This window comes from Bombyx mandarina, chromosome 28 (assembly GCF_030267445.1).
Source record: "Bombyx mandarina strain Sakado chromosome 28, ASM3026744v2".
NCBI classification, from domain to species: Eukaryota; Metazoa; Arthropoda; class Insecta; order Lepidoptera; family Bombycidae; genus Bombyx; species Bombyx mandarina.
In genome coordinates this window covers 8,167,395-8,190,560 of record NC_143233.1, presented here as the reverse complement: position 1 = coordinate 8,190,560, position 23,166 = coordinate 8,167,395, and the positions used below count along the sequence as shown (strand labels likewise).

At 40.5% G+C, this 23,166-nt stretch overlaps 1 protein-coding gene across 1 annotated transcript in view; it reads left to right on the top strand.

Moving 5' to 3' along the window:
* The window catches only part of LOC114250563 (limbic system-associated membrane protein), a 123,224-nt gene that overhangs the window by 85,736 nt on the left and 14,322 nt on the right, over positions 1–23,166 (top strand). Inside the window, exons 5-7 of the mRNA XM_089738998.1 lie at positions 1,137–1,245; positions 12,761–12,872; positions 16,825–17,003. Coding sequence (XP_089595124.1) covers positions 1,137–1,245; positions 12,761–12,872; positions 16,825–17,003 — 400 coding nt within the window. The remainder of the gene's footprint in view (positions 1–1,136; positions 1,246–12,760; positions 12,873–16,824; positions 17,004–23,166) is intronic.

Below are 23,166 nucleotides of genomic sequence, written 5' to 3'. Positions count from 1 at the left end.
CAATTTTTATAGTTGTTATGATATTAGGATCTTTGTAAACATCATACAACTCGTGGTTATAGCGCGTCCTCCATATCTCGTTTTCCTGCACAGCACCGAATATCCGTCTAAGGATCTTACGCTCGAACACAAGTAAATGGTTCTCATTCTTTTTGCTGAGTACCCATGTCTCTGAGCCATAAATAAGAATGGGTCTCAGTAGGGTCTGCATTCATTTGTACGTGTAAAATATGGTGCTCATTTCTTAAATATTGTGACCACTCATAGATTGAAAAAGGTTATTTCTTGCCAAATTACCATGGCGTCACAGCATTAGCATACCGAATTTTCTAAAATGGACCAAAAAGCTTATTTAAGTGGATTAGGGTCTGGATTCTAGTCTAGTCTAGTCTCAAACACACAAGCGGATCAAGCTTTATAACCAGATATTCAATTTTGCTGAAAGTATAATTCTTTTGAACATCGTTTTTTTTTTTTATTGTGCGCTGGTAATTTTGCATTATAGAAGTCATTTGTGAGAATTTGTCGCGATATTTTTTTTAAGTAGGTATAGGTTTTAAGGCTTCGGACGCACATTTCTTATCAAAAATCAAGACTGTATTTACAGTAATACCGTATTTAAAATGAATGTTGTCCGATTTTCATTTAATTTTGTTCGTAATTAATGGATTCGTATAACCGTTTTTTTTATTGAGTTCATCAGGTAATTGTTCACACTTCAGGACTTTTATTATAGTATTAATACGTACGCGGGTAGTTCCAACGAATTAACGTTTTTCATCCATTTTGTGAATACCACGAATAAATAGGTTAACATAAATAATAAATGTAAGTATTCAACTAGCTGGTATAATAGGAATAATTGATATAGCGCTAGTTTAATTAATGATCATTATTAAAAACGTTATATATTATAAATAGTAACGTTACATATTATAAATTGATATAGCGCCAGATAATTAATAATAAACATGGCGCGTAACGGAAGAAATTAAGATGGCGCGTAACCGAAAAACGTTACATACGCTTTTTCCTCCCTACGTCGATAAAGAAGTTTCACTTCAATAATTACTACAAACGTTGAAATTATAATTCTAATCGAATTTCCTCATCTCTGACAAGGGTTATGCTTCCAGGACTGGACGCTGAAGGTTCGCTTCGTACAAAAAAGGGATGCAGGGGTTTACGAGTGTCAAGTGTCATCTCATCCGCCAACAAGTATCTTCTTGCGTCTCGACGTTGTTGGTAAGAATTTCAATAATAATTTAAATAATACATTTTTTAAATTCGATTGACTCTGTAGTGCAGTTAGCGCCTCTGACTGTTGGGCCAAGGGTTGTGGGTTCGATTCCCACATCGGGCAAACATTCCTGTGATGAACAGATTTGTTTTCTCTTTGTCTGAGAGTTTATTATTTATATTATATGTATTTATTTTAAACAAAAGTACATAGATTAGTATCTATGTCAGTTTCTGGTACCTATAACACAGGGAATCTTGTATTGGGGTCCAATGATCTTGCGTGATTTGTTCCGAGTTATTTTTATTAATTTTTTGTCAATTCACCATATTTGTAGAATTATTTAAAAAAAAAGTGGTTTAAAAGACGTGCAACACGGGAGATTGGCGAGATAATAGTAGAATGTTTCAATGGGAAATAGCGTTCCCCCCAAATAGGTCTGTATATCTTCACCTAGGTATCCACAACAAAATCTCTACTAGTCCTAGAATGAAGAGAAGAACTGATAGTTGATAAACATAAACAAAAAAGAAACGCCTAATGAATTATTGTAATTCCAATTATTCATAGATTTCGGAACTGACTGATTAATATTTGGACAATAGTGCGTTTGGCGAATGTGCAACATCTTTCTTTAACCCAGCCTATATCGGTCGGGGTGATACCATATACTTTGAGTCCGCGCGGCGAGGTTCCACATCCTGCCCATTTCAACCGAGAAACAATGATACGTAGTGCTTTGAAATACGGGACATCAATTGTTCAATCTATATATTTGTTGGCTTGAGGGTAGATATTATTTTGTTAAACACCAAGTAAAAGGAGGTCACTTTTTGATTCCTGATTTAATCAACAATATGATAACTTAATTCACTTTCACTTATCCAATCTTTAACCAGTACGTACAACAGTCACTGAATCACACAACGTAACAACGTAGTAAGTGCACCGGGCAAACGCAGTCGAACGAATGTTCATTTCAAGGCACGTTCCGCCTTTTTATACTAGCCGGCGCAGCTGGCTTATGAGTCACTTCTGTTGCAGCTGTTGTTTACGAGTAGAACGACACGGCCGGCGCGCCTCGCTTGTGTGAGTCACTCCTATTGCACGTGCTGTATAACATAAATATCGTTAACGCCGTCATATTAATACGTAAAGCAAAAACTTTGTGCCCCTTTTTACGAAAATTCCGCGAACGGAGGAAGGAGTATGAAATTTCCCAAATTTATAGAGAATATAGAGAAAGAATGCAGAATGTTAATATTTATTTAAACTATGTATAAAAATACATTAAACCAATAAAATAAAAAAATACATGTGTGCAATTCACACGTGGTAGAAGTGAAACCTCCCAAAATTAAAATACAATTATCCTAAACGTCTTAAGTATATGTAAAATTTTGTCATTAGTAAATAATTGTAAGGAAGCGCCCTCTGTGAATTGATATTTTAATTTCACGTATAATCCTAAATTAAAATTCACTACAAGAGCTTTCATACACACGTTAGTATAAAAAAATCTCACAGATGGCGCTGTATTAAATAGTATTTTTTTTTTTTTTTTTTTATTGCTTAGATGGGTGGACGAGCTCACAGCCCACCTGATGTTAAGTGGTTACTGGAGCCCATAGACATCCACAACGTAAATGCGCCACCCACCTTGAGATACAAGTTCTAAGGTCTCAAGTATAGTAACGACGGCTGCCCCACCCTTCAAACCGAAACGCATTACTGCTTCACGGCAGAAATAGGCAGGGTGGTGGTACCCACCCGCGCGGACTCACAAGAGGTCCTACCACCAGTAATTACGCAAATTATAATTTTGCGGGTTTCATTTTTATTACACGATGTTATTCCTTCACCGTGGAAGTCAATCGTGAACATTTGTTGAGTACGTATTTCATTTGAAAAATTGGTACCCGCCTGCGGGATTCGAACACCGGTGCATCGCTCAACACGAATGCACCGGACGTCTTATCCGTTAGGCCACGACGACTACAGAGTAGTATGTATATTTCTGTCTCATTCTTTGCTGGCTTCATCCTACACATTTTTGTATTTGTGTCTCTTACCTGTCGTTTTTTCCGTTGCATCCGGTTTGAAATCACAACGACTCTAAAGAAGTTTTCACTTCAAAAAGACATTACACACATTACCATGTACTTGACACATACACGCATGCATACTATTAATGTTGAAGATTAATAATGTTGAAACTTATAATGTTAATGGATTATAGTCGAATTTCGACTACTGCGGGACCTCTAGTACAATTAAAAATACGTCATAGCCTAAATGACAAGACGCCCGGTGCATTCGTGTCGAGCGACCTGACTATGCCGGTATTCAAACCTCGCAGACAGCTACCAATTTTTCTAATTAAATACGTACTTAATAAATGTTCACGAAGGGTTATCATGGTAAAGAAATAACGTCGTGTAATATACGAAACCCGTAAAAATGGTAATTTGCGTAATTACTGGTAGGTAGGACGTGTTGTGAGCCCACATGGGTAGGTTAACCAAAACCATCTCTATTTTTTGCCTTGAAGCAGTTACGCGTTTTGGTATGAAGAGTGGGACAGTAATTGAACTATAAAGCTGAGATTTATAACTCACGTCTCAAGTCGTGCGGTGGTATTTAAGTTGTTAATATCTATGCACTCTGTTAACTAATTAACATCAAGTAAGACATGAGCTCATCCGCGCATCAAAGCAATAAAAACAATTGAGATTTTGACCTGTTGTTTCAAAGTGAGTGGCGGCATTAACCTTGATGTCTCGATCCACTCTACACCACTTTAACCGTGATCCGCCCTTCAACTGTAATAAAACTCACAACTCGAGATAAGATAGAACGTGGAAACACAATGCCGAGAACACACGAAAACTCAAGAAGGAAAAAGCACACAATTAAGGGTCGCGCTCACAGAACTTTTTACTTTGTAATATTTTTACGGGGTCCCTAACAATTATGCTGCCTCGGCTTCGCGCTCTACGCGGGAAATACTTAATTAGGTTAAAATAATATTAATTTTCACGAAAGCGTAATTCCGGTGTGTGTGTTTTTTTTTTCCTTAGCAACCTTTTTGGGTTTGATCAAATGGATGTAATTGATAGGATCTGAATATGCAAATAAGATTATCGGAAAGAAAAATCGAGCGGAAAATTTTGGAGGCGTTGCGTAATAAAGAGTTCCTAATTTGAAATCGGGTTAAAGCAAACGCTGAGGACATAAACTTTATGCCTGCGCAGTAAATGTCGTCATCTTTAATGTTATTACCACGAAGCAGTAATGTAATGATTTGATGGACGAAATAGACGTGCAATACATCTGAGACTTCAATTTCTTTGATTTGTGTGATAAACATGCCTATTTGTCATTGTCTGGAAACTTAATAACTATATAATATATCATCATAGTCGGCTACTCTTGGCAGAGCAGTCGTGGTCATGTGGGATTCTTGCTTATTAAAGCCTTGAGAGATGTTCTCCATAGTTCGCGAACTAAGGCTTGGCGCACGTTCCGTAAGGTCTTTCACCTGATCAGTCCAGCGCATAGGGATTCGTCCACGAGATCTCTTACCGTTGACCCTACCCTGAACAACAAGTTTCTCGATAGACTCTGCTGGCCGTCACGATACGTGTCCAAAATATCGAAGAATGCTGGATTGCACTGTTGACGACAACCTTTGAGTGATATTTAGTTCTTTTAGGATCGAGGCGTTGGTGTGATGCTCAGTCCAAGATATACGGAGCGTCCTTAATAATATATAGATTGAAATTATGTATTTATGGTAGCCATAGTACAGGTAATCCTAGATTGTCTTATTCCCAATCCATTCATCGAACGCTGGTGGAACTAAAAGAGGGCATTGAAATTTTTCTTTAATTGATAATCCATTACAAAGAAAAGGCCATCTGATTACAGATTTTTTTTAATGCAAGTAATATTTAATTAGCAATACTGTTAACAAATATGTTTGACCTTTTTTACCCTCTAATGTTATCATTGGCTTCATTCGAACAGAAAATTTGGCCTAAATTTTTATTTACTCTGTGAAAGACTCAAATGTCAGTTGTCTTATGATATTTATTGATAACATAAGCATGAAATTAGACATGACTTGAATAATTAAAATATAGTTATTTATCGATGTGATGTATGACAATTCGAACATGCTTTCCTAATTAACTTATTTGGGTTGTAGAAAAAAATAGAAATTATTTATTAAAAGAGTAACATTAACAAAAACGTGACATTGATGAAAGCAGTATCATGACACCTCCGCTTTAAGCAAATCTTCTTTTTCTCCACCTTATCCCACTATGTGGGGTCGGCACAGCTAATTTTTCTCTTCCATTCTCTTCTATCAGCCGTCATCTCAACACTCACTCCTCTCTCTCTCATATCGTCATTCACACACTCCATCCATGTCTTCTTCGGTCGAACTCTTCCCCCTCTACCTTGCACTACCATTTCCATACATCTCCTAGTCACATGCATCTTCTCTCTACGCATCACATGTCCATACCACGCTAACCGTCCGCTCCTTAATTTGTTGTTTATCGGGGCCACTTTCACACTTCCTCTGATATACTCATTCTTTATCTTATCCATTCTTGTCACTCCACACATCCATCTCAACATTCGCATCTCTGCCGCATGCACTCCTCTTTCATGCTTAACTTTCGTCGCCCAACACTCAGATCCATACAGCACGACAGGTCTAATGATCGTTTTGTAAATTTTGCCCTTGAGCTGAAGGGGCATTCTACGATCGCATGCTGTTGCAGAGACCTGTCGCCATTTCATCCAACCAGCGTTTATTCGATTTGTGACGTCCCGGTCTATGTTGCCGTCGTTCTGGAGTATAGAGCCGAGGTACTTGAAGTCGGAGCGGACTGGCAGGGATACACCATCTAAGGCGATTGGCGTGAAGTCTGAAGAACCACCAAAATCACAAAACATGTGCTTGGTTTTTGTTCGACTGATCTTCAAACCCACGTTTTCCAACCTTTCTTTCCATTTTGCCAATCTCCTCTGTATCTCAGGCCCTTCCTCTCCAACGAGAACAATGTCGTCGGCGAACAGCATACACCAAGGCGCCTCTTCCTGTATGTCCGATGTTAGGGCATCCATTATTAGGATGAACAGGTAAGGGCTTAAAGCTGATCCCTGGTGTAAGCCTACCGCCACACTGAACTCGTCGCTATCGCCAGCTGCGGAGCGTACGTACGTACTAGCTCTACCGTACATAGCTCGAACAAGCCGTTGGTATTTCCCTGGCACTCCTTTCACTTTCATGCTCCACCACAAAACCTCACGGGGAACCCTATCATACGCTTTTTCTAAATCAACAAATCCGCTTTAAGCAAATATTAAACATAAAAGTTTCGTTAAAAGTTATAATAATTGGTATTATACTTTGATGGTTGGAATTTTTTAGAGCTGTCATGTCATGTTTGTCGCAAGCATAAACTCGATTACTTTGATATTAGATAGTTTACCAAAACTTTGTAAGCAATTTGGAGAGGAACATTTTAAAATATCTCCCCAAAACTGAACAACATTTTGCTAATAGCTAGAGTCGTCCGTAAGAAGACTTACTTGCCGAAGTTAATTTAAGATCCACTAGTGCACTAAATTGGCTATTAAAAAATATGAAATAAACACAACCAAACTGTTTCTTAATATTCGAGAGGAACAATTTAGAATAATTCCCCAAAACTGAACAACATTTTGCTAGTAGCTAGAGTCGTCCATAAGAAGACTTACTTGCCGAGGTTAATTTAAGATCCACTAGTGCACTAAATTGGCTATTAAAAAATATGAAATAAACACAACCAAACTGTTTCTTAATATCCGAGAGGAACAATTTAGAATAATTCCCTAAAACTGAACAACATTTTGCTAATAGCTAGAGTCGTCCGTAAGAAGACTTACTTGCCGAAGTTAATTTAAGATCCACTAGTGCACTAAATTGGCTATTAAAAAATATGAAATAAACACAACCAAACTGTTTCTTAATATTCGAGAGGAACAATTTAGAATAATTCCCCAAAACTGAACAACATTTTGCTAATAGCTAGAGTCCTCCGTAAGAAGACTTACTTGCCGAAGTTAATTTAAGATTCACTAGTGCACTAAATTGGCAGTTTTTTTTATTGCTTGGATGAGTGGACGAGCTCACAGCCCACCTGGTGTTAAGAGGTTACTGGAGCCCATGAACATCTACAACGTAAATGCGCTACCCACCTTGAGATATAAGTTCTAAGGTCTCAGTATAGTTACAACGGCTGTCCCACCCTTCATTCCGAAACGCATTACTGCTTCACGGCAGAAATAGGCGGGGCGGTGGGGTACCTACCCGTGCGGACTCACAAGAGGTCCTACCACCAGTAATTACGCAAATTATAATTTTGCGGGTTTGGTTTTTATTACACGATGTTATTCCTTCACCGTGGAAGTCAATCGTGAACATTTTTATCAATCTATCAAAAAAATACGAAAAATAGACACAAAAAACCTGTTTCTTAATATTTTTCACGCTTGTTCTAACGGGTGAGCAGGGCTACCACTGCTATTTCTGTTACATTTCACGGTACATTGAAGTACTGTTATGTTACACAATCCGACTCTTATAGCATTCAGTTGAGAATCGATTTGTTAACATAACTAACCAATTTCACGGTTTGTGTTCGCATTTTTATTAAGTTGCTTTCACATTGGACATGTGGGACCTCGGCTCGTTGGCAGCAAGTTTTAGCAAGCAGTTTTATTATTTATAATTGATTAAAATAAAAAAAATTCGTGAGGGCTTTGTTAAGGGATTTGTGACAAAAAAAAATCATTTGGCCCAGATAAAAATCCTTTGAATTTTTGTAAAAAATCTGTAATATTTTCCTATCTGATTGCTGGTAGCCTAAGGTGCTGTTCGAGCTACTCAATGAATTTCTAAAACTGGCCCTAGCAAAAGCAATGCTTCAATAAATCTACCACCGAATCGCAATCATCACCCACTGAGGGTAGTGTATTGGCTAGGTTGCACGTCGAACTCTTTGCCGTTGAAAAATATCTTAATTCTTCATATGTTAACAATAAAAATCACTATTACAATTAGCTTAGTTAAAAGCTTAATATGATTACAAGTTCATCAGGAACAAAGAATTGAGTTTCAGTGGGATTCGCTTTTTGCTATACCTAATTTATAGAAGTCTCAAACAATATAGAAGCTACAAATACAACTTTTAAAATACACTGGATATTGTTTTGAATAATGCTACGTCATAGAAACGCTTTGGCTATGAAGTACTGATTTATCTAAGGAATTACTCGTACCTAACAAGTTATTAAGAATGACTTCTACGATGATATCATCAAAATCAAATTCATTATCAAATATAAACTATGGGCAATGCATAATTACTTGTACAGCATATTGTACAGCGTTTCCAAAGATTTTTTCTGCCACGTACCATCCGGCTTTGGAATGAACTCCCCTCTACAGTGTTTTCCGAGCGCTATGACATGTCCTTCTTCAAACGAGGCTTGTGGAGAGTATTAATCAGTAGGCAGCGGCTTGACTCTGTCCCTGGCATTGCTGACGTCCATGAGTAACGGTGACCACTTACCATCAAGTGGGCCGTGTGCTCATCTGCCTATACGGCAATTAAAAAAAATTGAGAGCTCATAATGCTATCTCATGCATATTTGAGCCGCGAAATTATGATTTATGCCTCTAAGGTCCATACTCTAAAACCAGACCACACCGAATAAAAAAACATTCAATAAAAAGCTATATTTTTAATCAACTCAAATCGGAATTTTATATTGAAATATCAAAAGGCTTCGCGTCCTTTAACTTTTCACATAATAACGCTACAGTGTTCGTGAAAAATTAAAAAAAATAACCGTTTCGCGTTGATAATAAAGCCATTCCAGCGTAGTCGGGGTTTGGAAGGGGATTTTAATTATTTTTGGGTTATACCACTTTATCCGGGACTCTGGGTGCAGAGCCGAATTCAGCCGTCACATATATGGATAAAAATTTAACATTACGATATTTTTTGGGGGCTTTTCGTCAGAAACCTCTGAAATTATACGTTAGATGTACCATTTTGCGCAGAAAATAACCACAAAAACAAACACGATAGAAAGGATAAGACGTCTATATTCGTATGTAGCGATGCACCGGTGTTCGAATCCCGCAGGCGGGTATCAATTTTTCTAATGAAGTACGTACTCAACAAATGTTCACGATTGACTTCCACGGTGAAGGAATAACATCGTGTTATAAAAATCAAACCCGCAAAATTATAATTTGCGTCATCACTGGTGGTAGGACCTCTTGGGAGTCCGCACGGGTAGGTACCACCACCCCGCCTATTTCCGCCGTGAAGCAGTAATGCGTTTCGGTTCGAAGGGTGGGGTAGCCGTTGTAACTATACTGAGACCTTAGAACTTATATCTCAAGGTGGGTGGCGCATTTACGTTGTAGATGTCTATGGGCTCCAGTAACCACTTAACACCAGGTGGGCTGTGAGCTCGTCCACCCACCTAAGCAATAAAAAAATTAAATAAAAAATTTTTGATATCACTATCGTCACACTCGTCACCGAGATGAAACCTTCTTTGTGGTATGGAAAGCATTAAAAAAACTGACGAATCGCGGCTTATGCTAGTGCAATAAGAACTGATGTACTTTTCAAACCATTAAACAATATCATAGAAGCTCTTCAATGTTTATAATAGTTTGCCAACTGCCATAACCACAATAATCCTCTGCTCGACCACATTGCTATGACCCCCGTGTGATCAATCTGAATACGACCCTGTTCTCAGTGAACGGTTATGATACCGTTAGAGCTCTGGGTCAAAGATCATTTGCATATAAATATGTTGTTTAAGAAAACTGTGGGATTGAAATAGAGATTTAAAAGTGTAACAACGAAATGTATACGGCAAGGGATTACAATGAGTTTCTCTCTTTATTATTCTTCGTTCGAACGGATTAAGCATTTGCATATTCTCGGGAAGGATATTGTTTTTAATATTTCCTAGAGAGTATTGAATAAGGAAATTTTCGGACTGAACATTTTGCTTTCGGCGTTGAATAAGATATTTTTAATCAAAAAAATCGTGTTTGTATAAATGTCTACGTAGGATTCATAATAGTGTATTTCATGTTATTAAATTTAAAGACTAAAAACTGGTACTTGTTTTGATAATCTAGTCTCTGTGAATACAAAAGGCTTTGTACAGTAATATTGTGTCTCGCCTTTAGAGGCGTGAAGTTAACAATTTCGTTAATGGACTAATCTGGATTTCAATTGTTTCTTGCGTCATAAACCCAACCTAATATTATAATTAGGCTAAGTGTGACTAATATTCATTTACTCAACTTTTTTTATAAAAGGCTTTATAAATCATAGTTTATACATGATCTCCTCCTCCTTTTTCTCCACCTTATCCCACTAGGTTGGGTCGGCACAGCTAATTTTTTTCTTCCATTCTCTTCTGTCAGCCGTCATCTCAACACTCACTCCTCTCTCTCTCTCTCTCTCTCATATCGTCATTCACACACTCCATCCATGTCTTCTTTGGTCGACCTCTTCTCCTTCTACCTTGCACTACCATTTCCATACATCTAGTCACAACCGTCCGCTGTTTAATTTGTTGATTACTGGGGCTTTTTGGATTACTTTCTTATTTATTTAAAGGAATTTTATCCTAATACGATCACGTATAAATTAGATACTGATCGTTTTTGAATAAAATTCCTTTATATAATTAACTTCATTTAATCACGAGGTCGCAAACCCACTGATTACAAAAAGGTAGACTTCAATGAGCTTGCTGACGGGATGCACAAAAAAATGCTAGCTCTTGGTGATTGTGTTACCGTCGCTCATGGCTGTCAGTAATGCCAGGGGAACTTTTCTTTACTGCTTAGATCTGTGGACGAGCTCACACACCTGGTGTTAAATGGTTACTGGAGCCCATAGACATTTACAACGTAAATGCGCCGCTAAACTCGAGATATAAGTTCTAAGGTCTCAAGTATAGTTACAACGGCTGTCCCACCCTTCAAACCGAAACGCATTACTGCTTCACGGCAGAAATAGGCGGGGTGGTAGTACTTACCCATGCGGACTCACAAGATTTCCTACCACCAGTGCCACTGCTTACACCCGAGTACTCTCCGCCGATATTAGACTTTCTAGAAACAAAAAGCCAATTTCGCTTCGATTGATGTAGTGAAACAGAATATAAAATAAACACTGCTTTATAATTTATTTCTCAGTCTGCAAAGCTCTGAGAAGCGTCTCGGCAATAACAAACGACTTCTCCCAGCGTCCAATCGTAATGTTATTATAAGTATTTCCTGTGTTGCCGTCGTCAAATGCAATTGAATCACTCCGTTCAGTCCGTTCACTCAACGGAACTGTTTTGTGTGTTAGGTAGCTTTTGTTATTCAATACTTCCTAGGGACAGGGCGTATAATTGTGAACCCGGACAATTATATGTCATTGTTCTGTTAATTTTTGCCCGAAACCAGTCGCGTGTTCCGGATTTAAAGGTGAAACCGCGACCTCAGGCCTCAAGATATTCGCGTTGATGTCTATAGGCTCCAGTAACCACTTAATACCCGGTGATTTGGGAGCTTATTGAGCTAACTAGTGCAAACAATTGATAACAGGAGAGATGGTGCGGGAGACGTAAAAGATAGACGTCATATGACATGACATAAGCCCCGTACAGTGAAACTCCTAATAAACGATTTTTACTGGTGGTAGGACCTCTTGTGAGTCCGCACGGGTAGGTACCACTACCCCGCCTATTTCTGGCGTGAAGCAGTAATGCGTTTCGGTTTGAAGGGTGGGACAGCCGTTGTAACTATACTGAAACCTTGGAACTAATATTTCAAGATGGGTGGTGCATTTACGTTGTAGATGTCTATGGGCTCCAGTAACCACTTAACATCAGGTGGGCTGTAGGTTCTTCCACTCATCTAAGAAATAAAAAAATGTTTTTTTTAGCGCATACACTTTGTCTTCTTAAAGGCTTTTTTGACGAAATTTTTTGACGTGACAACGTCTTATAATTTGATGGAGCCAGCTGCACGCACGAAAAAACATTACTCATGCGGCGCTACCTCGCTCTGAGGCGTTCCATTTAAGGCTTGAAGTGCAAGCGAGAGCGCGCAACGAGCGTCAAGGAGGCACAATCGGCCTCCGCATTCGGCAGCGTTCGACATCTGTCTATCTCCTACTTGAGTGAGCGATGCATCCGCGTGGACAGCTGCTATAATATAATACATTTACATGTTTTCGTCAAGTATGAAGTTCAGTGAAAAGCGAATATGGTGCCAATTGTTTATAGCAACGATAATTGCGATAATTGAAAATTGAAACCATTCCATCAGTATTTTCTTATGACGTTGTCACGTTCAACTATGGTCAGTAAGCCGACTTTACAGAAAACAGTTTTTTATTATATTATTTGTTTTATCAACAGAGGCAAGAGCGCAAATCTCGGGACCAACTGAAAAGTATCTGAAGCCCGGATCGACTCTGCGGCTCCAATGTTCCGTTGTTCAAACCACAGAGGCGCCCGCTTTCGTCTTTTGGTATGTACCTTACTAACCATCAACGTGCTTTATCAACAAAAAGTCGATTATAACATGACATGACATTTACGAAAATATACATATCGACGCTTGAAAGGCAAACGTGACTAAGCGACAATAACTGCTTTGTACATAAATGATAGGCAATAACCATATTCGATGCGCAAATAAATATATATATTTCTAGGTCTATTAAAATCATTTCAATCCTACAGCTACTAGCTAGATTCTACTACAGCTAGATTCGTTAAAATAAATTTTGTTTTCAGGTATTTCAACTTTAAATTAATCTACTGTAAAGTTCATGCATTGTCGCTTAGTCACTTTTGCCTTTCAAGCGTCGATATATTATGTATATCTATACCTCTATACTAATATATAAATCTACAGTGGTTTTTAGGGATGTTCCGTTATAACTACTGAATCATGCATTCGATTGACTTGAAACTTGGTATCCATCTAGAAAATACATGTACTTAATGGATAGACAAATATTTATATCAGTCTTGGATTCCCCTTGGATAATAATAACAATAAATAATAATGCTAATTTTAAATGCTCAGCGAAGCGGGCGAGTACGGCTAGTAATATCTATTTTTTTTTTTTTTTAAATTTTAATGTTCTTGCCTATATTTGTTGGAGCTTAAACAAGCTTTAGTATCATTTTGTATTTTAGAAGTTTGCGTCATTTATGAGTAAGCACTATTGCGTTTTATTCTGTAATATCTGTGGTTAGTATCAACGTTAGTTAGAAGCTCTTTGACTGGTATCAGTTGCCCTAAGTGATTGTGCTGCACGTGTTCACTAAGCACTTCCACAATCTCCCCGAATCCTGATCATGCAGGAGCCAGTCACCGTCGACGCCCTAGACACGTCCTTACGGATCCCTCAGATCCAATAACGTTTGCACTAGACGCCTTCAGCTCTAGGAGCAGGCTTAGGGACCTCGGTAACCGTACTCGTCGAACTCGACAAAGAGTTCGCCGTGCAACCTAACCCATGAATCAGCTCGCTGAGTTTCTCGCCGGATCTTCTCAGCGGGTCGCGATTCCGATCCGGTAGTAGATTCATTCGCGAAGCAGCTACTCTTGAGTTGTTAGGTCTCCTTCGGAGGCGCTCGGGTAGCTGTTAGCAAATCCCACCCCTCCTGGCTGAGCCTTTGCTCGCCCACCTGTCCTGGTGAAACTGGAAAGGCCTCCGGGCCACCAGTAATCCTTCAATCATAAAAAAAAAAAAAAAAAAAAAAAGTGTGTGTGTCCGCTCCGACGCACGACTGGAGTTTACTGGATATAAAAAATTAAACGAAACAATACGAGAAATAGTTCTATATTACGACAACACGATACACAACAGATTATTAACAAATTAACGAGACACAAAACAAACGACTAACAAATATATGAAAATACAATAATGAGAGAAACGCGCGATCAGTACGAGGCTTTGTGGCGGACTGCCGGCGCAGCAGCCCGGCGTCACCTGCGATAACGCGGCCGCGCGTTGGCTCCTGATTGGCGCGCGCACGCATCACGCAATCAGGAGCCAATCAGGCGCATAAAGCATTTCGTGTGACATGCTAGGCGCATAACGCATTTCGTGTGACATGCTAGTACGATTTTGGTCCCCATAATTTTCATACCCCGGGCCTATATATGTAAATCGATTCTAAAGGAGTAAACTCCAAAAACTTCCACAATTGAGAAATATTACAAAACAAATATCACTACGGTCATTTTTAAAAGAAGTGGTTTATGCCCATTCTCGAACCTGTAAATTTTTGTGAATATTAGTCACGTGCCACTTTGTCACAAGCAAAATACGTAACACCGCTAGCTCAGAGAAAACATATTCTAATAAAATGCAAGTATTACGGAGCTGACCTATTTAGGTCTACAAGAAAATGAATTACACTAAAGGAGCTTTATGGAACAAAAGCGTGGCTTAAAAGCGCAAAGTAAGCTTTGGTTGGTAAAAGCACAGTGAATTGAACAGGCAAATTTGTGTTGAGTTTTTAAAGAGGGAAATTTTAAGTTGGATATTTTTAACTCAGACGGGTTGCTGGCAGTATTCATGGTCCTATGTGATTACCCAAGTCCAAAGGTTAGACCAAAGTATAGAAATGATACCTTAAGACAGGGGTTCCCAAACTTATTTTGCCTACAACCCACTTTGAGAATAAATTATGTTTTAGCGCCCCCCTTTTTAACCCACTTAAAAACTACTATAGCGAGAACTCAGTCGGTATCTAAGAGTCCTCCTAGATGAAATTACAAATCGCCTACCAAGCCTCTACACAACGCCCCCATTTTTTTCTGGGTCTCTTACCGCTCCCCTTTAGGCCTGCAGGGCCCACAAGGCGGCGTTATCGCTCACTTTGAGAAAGGCTGCCTTAAGACATAAGACGGAAGTTATATTTAATGTATCTATTTCACCACTGCGACCAGTATGTTGCGCTTCTCAAATAGGCAAATCATAACTACCCAGTTATGATTTAAATGTGACTTTTCAGAGCGAAAGATAATTGAGGGTAGGGGAGGATAGATATTATTAGTACAGACAGGCTTAGGAAAGTCTGCTTCTGCAATGGCTAGAGGTGACCAGAATCATTTAGATCGATTCTGATACCGGAAATTATGATTGTTTGGAGTCATAAGGCAGAAAATGTAACTGAACCCAATACTTGCGTGATCACCACATCGTAATTTTAGTAGTCGAGACAGGTATTAAGAGATCGGTCATTTAGGAATAATGAGATAAGGGTAAGTGAAGGAACGGTAGGTACCACCACTCTGCGAAATTCTGCCGAAAAACAGTAATGCGTTTTGGTTTGAAAGGAGAGACAGCCGGTATACTATAAACTCATGTCTCAAGGTGGGTGGCGGCATTTAAGTTGTTCATTTCTATAGGTTACGGTAACCACTTAACACCAGGGTGGTTGTGAGCTGATCCATCGATCTAAGCAATAATAAAAAACAAAAACTAATCAAATGACATGATGTAGACCAGGTAACATAAATTTATTCACAATACAGACTTACTAGAATGATGTAACATAATCTAATTCTCTGATTTCTGGATCCTTCCGTTCTGAATACGTCAGCAAAAATATAATCCTACCCAAATAAGGGCGCAATAAATTGATTTAATCAAACATACCAGTCTTGTCTTTAGACATATATTTTGGTTTGGTTTTGGCACGCATCCGATTTGGCAGCGTTTCCACGTCAAAACGCAAATTGGACTATAAACGGACAGGGGTTGGGAATCGGTGGGCGAGCTTTCAGTATCGACAGCTTTTATTTTCGGAAGCTTCATGACAAGCTCCGGTTTTAGTATTCGGACATTGGATGACACTTATTTTAGGGTGCGGTCAAATAGAAAAAGCTCTGCCGTGTTCCTTAAAATTTACTTAAATTAAGCAAATACAAGTTTCGTTTTTGTACATAATGTCAAAGTTTTGTCTTATTAATCTTCAACTTAAGCATCATCTGTCCTGAGGCAGAAGATCGAAATACCAACTTTTAACATGGCATTGACAATAGTCTGATTAACTGTTGTTCAGGGCACACAAGTACATAATATAGACGCAAACGCCACTATTGGCAATAATTAACATAATAATATATAGTTCACATTCACGATCTTAGCTCCTTCTAGCTACTGTTACTACACACTTTTAACTCATCTCTAGTCCTTAACGCCTTTGCATTTCATAAAACTTTACTGAAAGCATTACCATCCTGCCTGTTTTGCTGCTCAGCTTTAGTCTGTTGCAGCTTGAATAGTAAGATATTGGTTGAATTATATCAGTCTATTGGATAACAGAAATCACGTGGCCCATGGACTCCGGTGACCAATTCTAATACTAAGGAGACCATAGACTCGTCTGTCAACCAAACCACCAATGTCCACTTCGAACCGACGTTAATACCATATTGAACTCTTCATCAGGTACCACAACAGCAGAATGATAAACTATGACGCGGAGAGGGGCATCAACGTGACCACGGATCCTGCTCAGCGCCTCTCAGATCTGCTGATTCCGGCTGCCAGTGCCTCTCACGCTGGCAACTACACCTGCGTACCGAACAACGCGGTACCAGCGAGCATATACGTCCATATCTTTAACGGTGAGCATCTATGATAAGTCGACGTCGCCCAAAACATGTCCTTACGGATCCTCCCGATCCATTAACGGTGCTTTTAGGTACCACAAGCACCGGTCACCGTCCTCACCGAATCCGTCGCTTGCGATGAAGGGCTCGACGAGCGAATTAACCCACAGAAACAGCCCATTGAGTTTCTCGCCGGATCTTCTCAGTGGGTCGCGTTTCCAATCCGGTGGTAGATTCTGCGAAGCACTGCTCTTGCTAGGGCCAGTGTTAGCACCACTCCGATTTGAGCCCCGTGAGCCTACCTAGACGTTAGGGTGAAGCTGAAATGGCCTCTCAAGGCTATCAGCATAGGTATGCATTTTTTTTACGATAAAACCATTTAATCATTTTTAGGATTGAAGACGCTTAAATTTATTTGACGCGGGATCGCGTACGTTTTGCCTAGCGCCTCCAGACTCAACTTCATATTAAATGAGAACTTACTCAAAAGGGTAACCTGAAAAATGGTCTCTGTCGTTTGTGTCAAGACATCAAGCATTGTAAATTTCCACTTATTACATTTCTATATTAGATAAGCCCTGTTTCACTTTAAGCAGTCCCAATGCTCTACATTCAATGGCTGACTGTTTCGCTTTGAGCCCACCTATTATACTAATCGATACTTTAATGACATGCTTCGATTTACTTCACTTTTGAAGTCGTAGGCTAAAGGATAAGATTTATGTATTTACCTTGTAATGGATACAAATACCTAGAGATTAAAGTTAAGTTAACATTTACTCGCTAATTTGTATTCGTTCCACTCGATGCTACTTACTGGTAGGACGTCTTGTGGGCCCGCACGGGTAGGTACCACCGCGCTGCCTATTGCTGCCGTAAAACAGTAATGCGTTTCGGTTTGAAGGGTGGGGCAGCCGTTGTTAAAACTGAGGCTTAGAACTCATTGTCTCATGGCGGCATTTAAATTGTAGATGTCTATAGATTCCAAGGAAAAGTTAACACCAGCTGGGCCGTATCTCAGTCTATAGGTACTATTGGAATCCTAGTTTGGGATTTGGTCGTGAGTGATATTCCCAAAAACTACCTAGTCAGGTCATAAATTCTGTTACATGTTTAATGTAAAATAATTGAAACAAGTTTATTCATTATGTAACCATTCATATACCAAAATGAACTTAACAAAACATAGATTCTTATGACACTAAAGTTTATTCAAAATGACCTCCGTGATTTTGAATACAGGCCTTCAATCTGCGCGGCCAGTCGTCTATCGCAGCACGAACGAGGTCCATGTCAATATCGGCGGCTGCCTTAATCAAGGATGTCTTGAGTGACTCCAAATTGGGATGAGGCTTTGAGCACGCCTTTTCCTCCAAGTGATGCCATATCTTGTAATCTAACGGATTCAAATCTGGACTGGAGGAGGGCCAGTCTTCGTGCCGGATGAAGTCGATTTCGCGCGCCGCCAGCCAGTCTTGTGTGCTCTTCGCTCTATGAGCTGGCGCCGAATCTTGTTGGAATACCCAGTGCCTGTTATTGAACATGGTATGAGAAACAGGTTCCACAAGGTTCGTCAGGACTGTATTTTGATACACAACTGCATTCGTTTTTACACCTTTCTCACAAAAATGTACCTCTGTTAAGCCCCAATAAGAAAGTCCCAACCAAAGCATGAGCGAGGATGGAAAATGACCTCGTTGGACACGCGGAATACGGTTGCTCGCTTCTTCACTACTGTGTGCGTACTCCTTATCATTTTGTTTGTTGTAGCTCTCTTCTACGGTAAAAATTTTTTCATCCGAAAAAATAATTTCCCGATATTTTTTTCCCGCGTACCGCTTCAACAAAGCGCGGCATCTCTTCAGTCTCAGGTCCATTAGACGAGCATTCACACGATGTCCTGTTTTTCTTCGATATGCCCGAAGCCCTAAGTCTTCATTTAACACCCTTTTCACCGTGGTTCTGCTTAACCCCATCTGAAGGGCCGACAGTTTCTGCTTACGTTTGGGATTTCTTTGAATTCGCGCCTTCACAGCTGTTATCACTGCTGGAGTCCTAACAGACCGAGGGCGACCACTTCTTGACCTGTCATCTACACTAGAGTCTTCATTGTATCGTTTGATGGTACGACAAACGAATCTTTTGGTTATATTCAAATTTTTCAGTATGTTAAAAATTTGAATTGGCGCGTAACCGCAACGATGCAACGCAATAACTGCAACACGGTCTTCTTTAAGCGTCCACTCCATATTTAAAAATGAGTAAAATTCTAAAAGTATACATTTTTATTTTCATGACCAATTCGAAATTCGAATTCAATAAACTTTTTTGTGGTCAGCATTCTAAAAGAAAAGTTTTTACTGTGTGACAATACTTATGACCTGACTAGTTATATTATTAACTAATGAAAGATAAATCATTTATATCACAAAATAAAAATCTATTAATCGTAATATTTTTACGTCAAGATAACCAAGTGGCTAATCGTTATGGCCTGTTCGGCAGAGTTTTGTAAAATTTAAGAGTTAGATTTCGATTAATATCAAGGCCATTGACACCAGTGGTACATAATTAGTCTAAAACTTAATATTGTTTACTGAGACGCTTGTAATCTGAGTCACAGAAATATCAAATAATACTGAAAGAAAAATAATTTCATTTTATTGGGCGAAACAGCTAAGCCCAGCACTTTAGTACTCTAAGCCTTTTGTGGAAAGGGATTTTCGTATGAAAATATTTTTACTTAGACGTTGACCTCGACCTTTGACATTGGCAACAACTGGATATACTTAAATAAAGAAGTTAATATACAAAATGAAATTTCAGCTTGAATAAATCCCTGAATTGTCTGTACACTGTATAAGAAAAGTTCACTATACAATGATTTTCAATTGAAAATTAATAACTAGACAACATCAAGGCTTTCTTTGAAATATTACTCAAATAATAAATTTAAAATTTAATGTAACAAAATTAAAACTACAATTGGAATTCATACGACGTTGGTTTGTTTGCTATGTTTTCAAATCTTAACTATTCAACTCACCATGCTTAGGTTTTGCATGCACGTTGTTAAGGCTACAAGTTGGACATTGGATAGACCTTTTATCCAAACAAATAATAGTATTCCAGAGGGATATATTCTTTTTACATTAACTCGGGTAAAGTCGCGCATAAGAACTAGTGGCGAATAAACTATCACAAAATATTATAATAACACTTATTTGGTCGGTTCGAAGAAAAATTTTCAGATCTTTTTTTTGTCATTATTTTGATGTGTGGACGAGCTCACAGCCCACCTGGTGTTAAGTGGTTACTGGAGTCCATAGACATCTAGAACATAAATGCGCCACCCACCTTGAGATATAAGTTATAAGGTCTCAAGAATAGTTATAAAATAAAATAAATAAAAAAAGCCTGTATTTCCTTATCCTTAACTTTCGTTTCAAATTTGGTATTTATTTGTGTTTATTAATGTTTAGTTAGTTATTAATGTGTTGCTTATTGTCTAAATGTTAGTAAGAGCTAGTTTTTGTTATTGGATATCCTCGGGTGAAAGCTCCTCCAGTCCTTTCCATCAATCTCTGTCCTTGCCGATAGTTTACCAGTCCTTTCCTGTTATTTCGGTTATGTCGTCAGCCCATTGTCTTTTCGGTCTCCCTACCCTTCTTTAGCCAATTGGCCCTTCAAGTATAGTTAGTTACAAGTAAGCAATTGATCGAAGAATGCTACAATTTGATGTAAAATTATATATCACATACTACTGCATTCTAACATTTACAATTTCACAGCAGCTACAAAATGAACCTTGTTAAAATAGGGATTATTTTAACAAGGTTCGTTTCCAAAGTCGGTGTTCAAATACTTTCCAAACGCCCGTACGTTTTGTGCCCGTCTTCGAAACACTAACACCTCATGGCTGGACCCTTATCTGATCGAGGGCGCTCCAACTTCCGGGTCCCCTTTAATTGAACGTCAAACATCTCAAAGTATTTGTTGTAATCCATATTTTGGGAGAGGGCCCTCGAGGTACAATGAAGAAGGTAATTGAGCCAAAGGATCTTCAGTGAAAACTTCACTTGTTGATTAGTTCAAACAAAACGATAGCTCGGATGTGTTTTGCTACAATTTTGTTTGAAAATAAAGTTAAATAAATATTTATATATTGTTTTCTTATATATTTAAACTTATATAATCTGAATCTCGGAAACGGCTCCAACGAATTTCATAAATTTATTATACAGGGGATGTCGGGGGCGACAAATCGATCTACGATTTATTTTCAGAAAATGTTGTTTTATTCGTGTTTTCAATAATCAACTCTATCGATAATCAACTTAAACGTTAACTTTTTTTTTTTGAAAGAAAATAACAAATAATACAATATAATATCAATATGTAATTCGTATTTAAATATAATTTCTTAAAAACACAATATCCCAAAAAAATAAATATAATATATAGCTCGGTCATCCTCTACTTAATATAAATAAATAAATAATAAACAAATAAATAAATATTATATTTGCTAACATGTGAAAAGAAAGCCGCCTGACTACGTCGGAAATTTGGCTCTACTGCTCGAACTCCCCGGGCGGAGACCTAGAGGTAGACCCTTTTTTTTTTTTTTTTTCTCGGGCCGGGGGCCTAACCTCCTACGAGGTCCCCGCGCCTAGGGGGCGCGCGGGGTATGTGAGACTCAACGATCTGCAGGTGTTGAGAGCAGATCGCGGGCCCAAGGATTTTAGGGCCCACCCACTAAACGACTCCCCTGCACTCTTACACCCGACGTCCGATCTCCGTCCGGGGTCAGAACCCGTTCAGAGTAGGGGGGTTCCCGCGGTCAACACTACAACCAGACACGCGGCGCCACCCCGAGGACGCCCGACCGACGGGTCGTCGAGGCGATAGTCGACGACCAACGACGTCAGTCTCCGCGGTACGGCGGCCCTACCAGGCCGCCCGGGCGGTACCGCTGGTGTTCCGGGATACCCCGCTGGGCCAGAACCAGCCTGCCGGGTCGGAACGCGATACACCGCCGACCGGGTTGCTCTTCAACAGTATGTTCGGCGACGACAGCGACGACGAAAATGCGGACCGCATCGCAGTCCGCAGCCGCCGACGCGCCGTCCCGTCCTCCTGGTGCCAGCGCGCTAGAGTGACGGTAGCGTGCGGCGCAGCCTCAACCCCCTTAGGTCGCCCCGTGACCATCACCGGGAGGAGACTGCCTCCTCATAGGGGCTGGAGCTGGACAAACGCCCTCCTCCGAACCCCGGCTCGACGGCGGCGGCACGGCGCCGAGAGGGAAGAAGAGCTCTCCCTCTCCCGTTCCGCCACCTCCTTCTGCGAGATGGTGGACTCGCAGAAGTCGAGCATCGCCTGCCAGGACTCGTCGCTGCCGAGCATCGTAGCCACGACGGTCGGAAGCGACAAGTCCGGTCCTATTTTTGCAACGAGGACGCGGCGCTGCTCCGCGAAAGCGGGGCAGTACGCGAGCGTGTGCTCCGCCGTGTCCTCGTTGCAGCCACTGCAGTGGTGGCACTTCGGCGTCGGCTCCCTCCGGGCGACGAGGTGCAGGTAGCGACCGAAACAGCCGTGTCCCGTGAGCACCTGCGTCGCCCGGAAGGTGAGACGTCCTCGGTCGCGATTCACCCAGTCCGAGAGGACCGGGCGGATCGCCTCGACGGTCCGTCGCCCGTAGGTGGGGTCCGCCAGGCGGCGAGACCACGCCTCGAGCACGGCACGCCGAGATTGAAGCTTCCGCGCTCGAACTTCCGCCGCGCCAGGACGCGGCTCCCCCCTGGAGCGGAGATCGCATCGCCACGCGTAATCCGCAGCGAGCGCCTCCGCTTCCAGGTCCCAGGGAGGCGTCCCAGCTAGCACGCACGCCGCCTCGAACGAGACGGTGCGGTATCCACGAACCGCCCTGACCGCAATCGCGCGCTGCGGACGTCGCAACGCCGCAACGTTGTCGCGGGTCAGGGCGTGGCACCACACGGGAGCCCCGTACAGTGCCATCGACCGCACCACCCCCGTGTAGAGGCGGCGCACCACCACGCCAGGCCCCCCGACGTTCGGCAACAGCCGACTCAGAGAGCCGGCAGCCGCCATCAATCGGGGACCTAATCTCTCAAAGTGAGTGCGGAAGCTCCAACGACCGTCCAGTACGAGACCGAGG